The following is an 8,554-nucleotide window of genomic DNA, read 5'->3' as shown; positions in this document are numbered from 1 at the left end:
TCTTAAGGGGAAAAATCTATCCAGGCTGAGATTCTTTTACTGCACTTTATGCAAACATGTTTAGACTGTTCTGAACCAGCTGACCATGATTTATTTAGTTTAAAATTTAATAGAACTGCAAAGTTAAAGATTTACAGTAAACTTTGATATTCTTGTTGCTCAACATGAATGTTTATTTTTGCCCAGATCATTTTCCTTCCCTTGTAAGCTGAATTCTCTGAGGTATCTTCATTTCACTTGTACAGCTGTGTGTTTTAGCAGCTTTTCTCAGATGCCTGAGTAATAATAAGAACATTAGTGACTTATTTGCAGGACTCAGTGACTCTGGACACTGAATGCAGTCAGTGCTGAGGTCACTCTGCCCCAGTATTTCCACAGATGATGTGTTTTTAGATCAAGCTGGTTTCTGGCCAACACATTAGCCCTCGTAGCACCTTCAGTGTTTGAAGAGTTCAAACCATTCTCAGTTTTTCCTGAAAAAGTTTTAACACTAAAAATACCCATCCTGTTGTTTTTCTTGGTAAGTTATGTGTCATTTTGTCCCACAAATAGAATTTAGATGGAATGCAAGTTTTTAATCTACAGGTAACCTTATATTATTAGTATTTTTCAATGTTCAGTTAACCTTTTCCTAAACCTTCAATTTTTTAATTGTTTTCTGAACTCGTCTCACAGATTACAGCATTTAACTGCTTAGAGTACTAATAAAAGGTTTGTCCTATGTGCTGATAGTTTGCAACAAACAATTGTATTTTCTGTAGACATTTTATGATCTGATCTTTCTCAGCTGCCACCTAGTGGACAGATGCAGCATTTTCTAATATTTTTGTTGGAATCAGCAGCATGTGTTGCAACACAGAGTTCATCACAAAGATCTGCGGTTCAGAAATAGATCATCTTTGCTGCCCCTTTGTGGTAAAATAAAATAAGTGGTATAGTTTGAATAGTAATTTTTACTTTATTTGCTGATAATCTACTAGTTCAATTGAATCCAAACATACATCTTCCTTAAAAGCAGTATTCAAGGTCTGCTTTTGAGATAATTAGTTAATTTATTAAAATATGACGTGCAGTATTAAGAGAAACTATGCAACAATGAAATAATGACAGTCCAGCTTACCCAAGTAAGCTGTGCATATTAAGAAACTAAAACAAAATGAGCCCTGAAGGTTCTTGTGGTCCTTATAGATTTATATTAACTTTTGCCAGATGGATCATTGCATGTAGTTTGGATGGTTGATTAGATCTGTTGCTCCACTCCATTGAAACCAGACAGAAGATGTTTTGTTTTCTTGGAGACTTGATCTTAGGCAGCACCAGGGCTCTACACCTTCAAAATAAAAGCACTGATGTCTGAAGAGCCACACCAGACCCAGACTGAAAAAATCACTGTTATTGTTCCTTTTTAAGACTTCGCAACATTTTCTTTGCAACGCATTTTAAGTTTTTAAAAATGTCAAACTTCAGTTGAAAACATTTCTGATCTTTAACAGCTTTAAAAACACCATAAACTTAACGAGGTAAATGTTTCTTAAGATGTTTTATGATCCTTGAAGTTGCAATATTTTACAGCTTTTTTTAAAGGTTTTATTTGCTCAGTGCAGCCTTCATTTGAGAGGGAGACATGAGGCAAAGGTCCTCAGGCCGAGACTCCAATCTGTGACGGCCACATCGACGACTAAGGCCATCGACGACTAAGTTTTAATATTGTGTTATTCTACTGTGATAACTTCTATTTTTCTATCTTAAGGGGAAAAGTTGATGTGTTTTTTAGATCAAGCTGGTTTCTGGCCAACACATTAGCCCTCGTAGTACCTTCAGATTTAGAAGAGTACGGGAACACTTCATTTGACTGGGTGTGAATAAGACCGTCAGTCATGACACCGTCATAAACATGACATAACACCTGTCATGAACATGAGTAAGTCTTCATGACACTTCATGAAAGTGTCATTTGGTAAATCATGACACTTTTAATACAAAGTTGACCTTATTCAAAATGTCTTTATGACAACTTGACATTAACCAAGAATCATAGTAGTCATAATAATGTCATTAATTGTTATTACACTATCAAACAAAACAGTAACAAAACAGTAATTAATATTTCCCCTACCTGAAATAAAGCGAAACAAGTAGAACCAACAATAAATATTTCATTAAGATTTATTACACTATCAAATAATGTAATAACAGTCATTAATAATTCCTTTAGTCAAATGAAACAAGTAGCAACAGTTATAAAGATGTCATTAAGTATCATTACAGTGTCATTATTATTAACTCTTACCTGAAGTAAAGTGAAACTAGTAGCAACAATTACTAGCCCTTAATCTAAGGTTATCCATGGACATCCATGACCTTATGCCCTTAGATAAAGGGCTAACCTTACAGTAATGGAGAAAGATGTCATTCAGTGTTATTACAGTGTCAAATGCTTTGCTAACCGAGTCACTGATATTGTCTTACCTCAAGTGAAGTGAAACACACTGAACTACTTATAACTACCATCATTGCTGTACATTGGAATAAAACAAAAGATTATTTATTCTTCAAACAGAGGGTTTAACTGACTATGAATCACTGATTGAAAAACTAAAGCAGAATTACTTATTCTTTAACTTAAGAAAATAGGTTATTTCAACAGTCAGCCATCTCCTTCGTTATAGCCTTCCTGAAACACTCTGAAAACAGGGAGATCTTCTTGTTGTCTTAAAGACATGACAACAGTCATAAAGTGTCATTGACTTAGTCATGTTCATGACAGTGTCATGACAGTCTTATTCACACCCCGTCAAATAAAGTGTTACCAAGAGTACAAATATTTCTCAGTTTTTCCTGAAAAGGTTTGGTTTGACACTGAATCAAAAAAATAAAAATACCGTCTTGTTGTTTCTCTTGATAAGTTGTGTGTCATTTTGTCCCATCAATAGAATTCAAATGGAATGCAAGTTTTTGAACAAGAGGTAACTTTATATTATTAGTAGTTTTCAACGTTCACATTTTTGCTGGGTTCCTGAACTCGTCTTACTGATGCAGATTACAGCATCTAACTGCATAGAGTAGCAGCAAAAGGTTTTTCCTATGTGCTGATAGTTTGCAAAAAACAATTGTATTTCCTTTAAACATTTTACGATCTGGAAGGTGTTTTTAGTTTGCTCAGCTGCCACCTAGTGGACAGATGCTTGTGGAAATATATTTGTTCAATCAACGGCATGTGTTGAAACAAAGAGTTCACCACAAAGACCTTTGGTTCAGAAGTAGATCATCTTTGCTGCCCCTTTGTGGTAAAATTAAATAAGTGGTATAGTTTGAAAAGTAATATTTACTTTATTAATTGCTGATGATCTACTAGTTCCATTGAATCCAAACATACATCTTCCTTAAAAGCAGTATTCAAGGTCTGCTTTTGAGATGATTAGTTAATTTTTTAAAATATGTCATGCAGTATTAGGAGAAACAATGTAACAATGAAATAATGACAGTCCAGCTCAACTTTAAAGTCTTTTTGAAAATCCTCAGATCTGCTGCTATTAGCCACAGAGCACATTGTACTAGATTGAGTTCAGATTAATAAAAGGCTTAATATGTTATTAAAAAAAGGACAAATATTACTCACTATTAAATTTTAATAGTTATCACTGTACATCTTAGGCATTTCATAATTTCTTAGTAAAGCCCTTATGCAACCATCTAAACAGATTCTCTCACTAATGTTTGATCTGGACCTGAAAGAACAACTTGGCATAGATTAAATATAGGAGGAGAAGTATGTTGTTCTTGGCAGGTCAGACTGAAAAAACTGATTGAGAAAGACGTCCTCTTCTCTGAAATGTAAAGATTTGAATTACATGAACAGACATGCTTCAATTTACTTTGCAAACATTAACAGTTTATTAACCTTTTTGCTGTGGATTTTACTATAAACACAAAATCAAGCAACCATCTGTTCAGACAAATACATTTGGAGACTGTTAATTAGTTTTTACTTGCACCAAAATATGCCATATATTTTTCAAAGAACAACGAGAAATATGGAAGGAATAAAAGCTGAAATAACCCATAGAAAGATCTGTAGTAATTTGTATGAATACTTAAAGACCAAGGATTGAACTGAGGAGTTTTGTTGCCAAGGCCAGTTAGTTCTAAATGAATGAAGATTAATTCACACTAATTGACACTTTGTATATATTCCAAGTACTATTTCACAGTGCAAAGACACAACTGTACTTTGATGAAGCAATGCTCTATAGTTTGACTGAATTGGATATCCATGACCTTATGTAGAACTGATTCTTAGTCTATTTATCAATTACTCCATTCATAGATGCATTGAAGTAAGAAATCATGGATGTGTTGATGGTAATCTTAGGAAACCTGTAATTGCAAGATTCCTTCTACAGAGTTCTGAATAAAATCAGGTTTATTTCTTTGGCTGGGCAGCTGCAATGCAGTCCCATGGATGCTTTTCATTCCAAAGGGCGAGGAGCAGACCTTTTCTCTGCCAGCAGAAAGAGGTTTCAGGTTGTATCGCTGATGTGGCCCAGACGAACGACAGGTGAAACAGAGATCCTCTCTTTGTTTTGCAAAGAGGTCATGATTGCCCTGTATTTTTAAGGTTTCCATTACAGACCTTCCTTCATGAAACTCCGTCGCTTCCTACTGCTGGGACCAAAGTGGGTTTTTCCACAAATAGGCCACTCCTTAATTTAAAGGGGTAACGCACAGCGTGTGAGGTTGAGGGCTCATAGTAGCACCAACTCGTGGAGTTAGATCAAGTTCTTCCTCTGTAACTCCAGGTGGAGGAGAAAATCTGAAGTGCTGCAGGAGCGTGGTGAAGAAGATGAAAAGCTCCATTCTGGCCAGACTCTCTCCAGGACAAGCCCTGCGACCTGTTAGAAACAGATCCTCAGCCAATGCCTGTAGAGCATTGCTTCTCAATTCCAGTCCTCCGGCCCCCCTGTTCTGCCTGTTTTAGATGTGCCTCTATTCCAGAACAGCTGATTCAGATGATTGCATGGCCATCAAGTACTGCAGAAGCCTGTTAATTACCTACAGGTTCAATCCAGGTGTGTAGCAGAAGGGAAACACCTAAAACATGCAGGGCAGGGGGCCTGAGGACCGGAATTGAGAAACACTGCTGTAGAGTACGGATCTAAATAAAACAATAACCAGGCTAACCTGCTGAAAAAGGCATGAAGGCGTCTCGCTTGAGGAACTTCCCATCTTTGCTGAGGAAGTTGCCTGGATAAAAGACGTTCGGTTTCTCCCATTGGCTCTCATCTTGCAGGACGGACGTTAAAACAGCAATTACTGGAGTTCCCTAAAAAACACAAATCAGTCATTTACATGCAGTATGTTGAAATATAGAGAAAAGCTGTTGGTAGTGCACCATCAAGCCTCATTTCTCACCTTCTCAATAAAATGACCTTGGAACATGACATCTTTGCTAGTCCTGTGAGGAACTGCCAAAGGAGAGATGCTGGCCACTCTCTGTGTCTCATGGATGACGGCGTCTGTAAAAGGCAGGTTCTGTCTGTCTTCAACCTGAACCTGGCGACTTCCAATCACGTTCCTCAGCTCCTGCTGGACCTGGTCTGAAAGATCAAAGTCAATAAATGACAAGGATACAACAATTCTTTAATTAATCTGCAGAAACCATAAGATCTGTAGCACATTGTTCTATTTTTACATCATCTTGAAGGAGATATTCCTGACCTTGTATTTTGGGATATTTGGCCATATACAGGAATGCCCATCTCAGGGTAGTTGATGTTGTTTCAGTTCCAGCACCAAACAGGTTCATGACTGTAACCAGCAGGTTGTCGTTGTGGTAGTGACTGTCAGTGATGCCAGATTCCTGCAGAAGATCAGCTGATATTTAGAAAACCAAAACGGTTCGATGTTCAGTAAAAGGCTAACGCATGCTATCCTAAAGTACTTTCCCTTTTGCTTAGTCCAAGTAGAAGGTATGTAAAATATTATAGTATAATAGCTATCATCGTAGTATATTAAGAATTATTTTTATTAGTGGTGTGAAAAAGATGGATATAGATATATATTATGGCGAGATCATAGGCGCCAATTCTGTTCGAGCATCGGGGTTGGAGCACCCATGTGTGCCAGTCATGCGTCCAGGGTGAGCACCATTGATTTACTGGACAGGACAGAGACTATTTAGCAGCCATAGATAGTGACTCGCTCCTGCTGGCACCATTACTACAGATTCAGTCATATGCCCACAACCATCCTGTTCCAAATCAGGATGTGCTTGAATTTGTCACAAAAATGTCTGGCTGTGCAAAGGCTAACGTGACCTTATTTTTATCTCTGTAAAATGTGGCTTAAAGTTAAGGAATCAGCCGAAGTTTCAATATGTAAACTTGTTTTCTTTCTAGAAATAAATCTACAAATAGATTGATTTCTCTCTGTTCTTTCAAACTGCAAAAGAATACTAAATCAATGTATGTTTTTACTGGACAATTCATTAAACTTGATATAACACTGAAGGAGACATTCTATTATATACTTTTTGAAGTATTTTATCCTACTTGATGACTTACGAATACAAGGCAATTAGTCCAGTTTTTATTGTTCATTGAACTTTTAGGAACTGGAGCAGCTTCAGTGAGTCACAACAAAAACCAAATGACAGTAAATCAGGTGAAGAACCACTTTAAACCACTCAGTACCCCATTGCCATGGCAACCAGCTGTCAACAGCTGTGCTAGTCCTCAGTGCAGAGAATATCAGGAACATCAATACACAAACATTTCCCACACAAATGTTTGTGTTTCCTACAAACCACATTTCTTTATGGTTTCAGGCTTGATGTTTACTTTATGGTTATTCATAACCGGTGGCCTGAACACCAGCAGTGGCTGATTAGCTTGTGAGCATCCTGGAAGAATTCAAGGTAATTTTTTAACATTACTCTGGAAGGTAATGAAGGTTCTGACCTTGTGTTGCTGTTGACGGATGAGGAAAGCGTCTGCAACTCCTCTGCACATCTGAGGACTGAGGGTCTCTTTCAAACGGTTCAGCAGCATCAGATGATGTTGTTTATTGGCAGTGAATATATCTCTCATTTTCTTTCTGGCTGAAAACACCAGTTTGCCAATCTTTGGGAACATGTTGTACAGCTGATGGTGAACAGAACATAAACCGTGACTTCTCTAGGTCTTGTGTTCAGTTCAATGTTAACAGATTTTATGCTTTTAAACAGTCCAATCACACCTGTATTGATGGCGAGCCTGAAAGTTGAATGACTTGATTTGTTCGATTTACAACGGTAGTGAACTCTATATCATCATATTCAAATCTTTTGCCATAGATCATGGAGCAGATTATATTACTAACTGCATTGTTCATATGTTGGGACAAATCGAAAGCTTCACCTGCAACAAAGAAACCAGAAAAGCATTATTCAACACATTGGCTCAATTTATTAAGAGAATTGTTTTGCTTTGAAGCTGAACTGCAAAGAATAGCTCTGACCAGCAGTTAAGTATAATGCCTCAGATTAAAGAACAAAGTTCTCATGGTGAAATCTGCCAACAATAGCAATAACATCTTCTTCCTCTCTGCTGTTACCTTTAAACTCCTTTAACTTCTGGATGAGGAAGTGACATTCCTCAATGATTTTCTCCTCACATACTTTCTTTCCCATCCCAAAGTCCTTCAGGTTGGTCAAAGCAAAGCGCCGCATTTCCTTCCAGGAGTCTCCATTGGAAAATACAATACCTGTTTAACACAGTTAAATAATATAAGTCAGTAAACTAACTTCTCTACATGTGAATTTGTAAAGATTCTGTACCGTGATGCATGTTTGCTTCTTTAAACACGGTGGATGGTTCCCGTTCTCCAAACTCCTCAGCATAGCTGACAAATGCTTCTTTCACCGTCTTATACCCTGTCAGGACCACTGTCTTCTTTGGTCCCATGTGGACAGTGAACACAGATCCATACGTCTTAGAAAGCTATGATGAAACCAGGTGTGAATAAAGAAAATGCAAATTAATTCATTTCTCAGGAACTAGGTTCTTCATATGTTAGTAAATATCTTTTCTTTGCTTAACATTGTGTCTCTTTCACCTTATAGATTTGAAGACTGGCTCAGATCTGCTTAGTTGTGTTTTGTTCCTAGATAAGACCACTATAGGAGCTACTGCTGCCATCATGGTTTTACCCCAGCATGTCATAAGCCTGGCGGGTCACCAGGCTTTACTCCCCCACCAGGCTAAGCCTTGCAAAAAAATTTTATACACCAGAAACAGTGACAGTAATGGCAGTTTAAGCTAGGTTTATAGATGACACAATCAGGTGCGAAGGAGTTCTCACCTGTTGCACCCTCTCTGGACCTGCCCATCAGCTTCACACGCTATTATTTCCAATGTACAATGACTGCTGACATTTTTTGTATTTTCCACATTTTTTAACACAAAAACACGGTGGGCTGCTGGTGGACTGCCCCTGTGCTCTACCATCAGACTTAGCAGGTTTTCTGGAGGGAATCCTGAACCATTAACTTTTTACTTTTCTACTCCTGCAGCAG

General features: G+C 37.6%; 1 protein-coding gene across 4 annotated transcripts in view; it reads right to left on the bottom strand.

Annotated features, from left to right (window-relative positions):
* The window catches only part of LOC106935879 (cytochrome P450 2K4-like), a 28,678-nt gene that overhangs the window by 9,340 nt on the left and 10,784 nt on the right, over window positions 1–8,554 (bottom strand). For 2 of the 4 annotated variants that reach the window (XR_001421991.1, XR_001421990.1), the window contains exons 2-9: window positions 7,817–7,979; window positions 7,594–7,743; window positions 7,237–7,397; window positions 6,960–7,142; window positions 5,719–5,860; window positions 5,413–5,597; window positions 5,182–5,323; window positions 4,279–4,892 (exon numbers count right to left, since the gene is read on the bottom strand). Coding sequence is in view for 2 of the 4 variants with exons in the window: in XM_015016587.1 (XP_014872073.1) it covers window positions 4,705–4,892; window positions 5,182–5,323; window positions 5,413–5,597; window positions 5,719–5,860; window positions 6,960–7,142; window positions 7,237–7,397; window positions 7,594–7,743; window positions 7,817–7,979 (1,314 nt within the window). In the remaining 2 variants the exon portion in view is untranslated. Of the gene's footprint in view, window positions 1–3,911; window positions 4,893–5,181; window positions 5,324–5,412; window positions 5,598–5,718; window positions 5,861–6,959; window positions 7,143–7,236; window positions 7,398–7,593; window positions 7,744–7,816; window positions 7,980–8,554 lie in introns of those variants that run through there. The other 2 variants (XM_015016587.1, XM_015016588.1) reach the window with 2 other exon arrangements.

This window comes from Poecilia latipinna, unplaced genomic scaffold (assembly GCF_001443285.1).
Source record: "Poecilia latipinna isolate Pla-1442-1.1 unplaced genomic scaffold, P_latipinna-1.0 Scaffold2038, whole genome shotgun sequence".
NCBI classification, from domain to species: Eukaryota; Metazoa; Chordata; class Actinopteri; order Cyprinodontiformes; family Poeciliidae; genus Poecilia; species Poecilia latipinna.
Note: the sequence above shows the minus strand (reverse complement) of the source record. Positions and strands in the feature narration are given on the sequence as shown.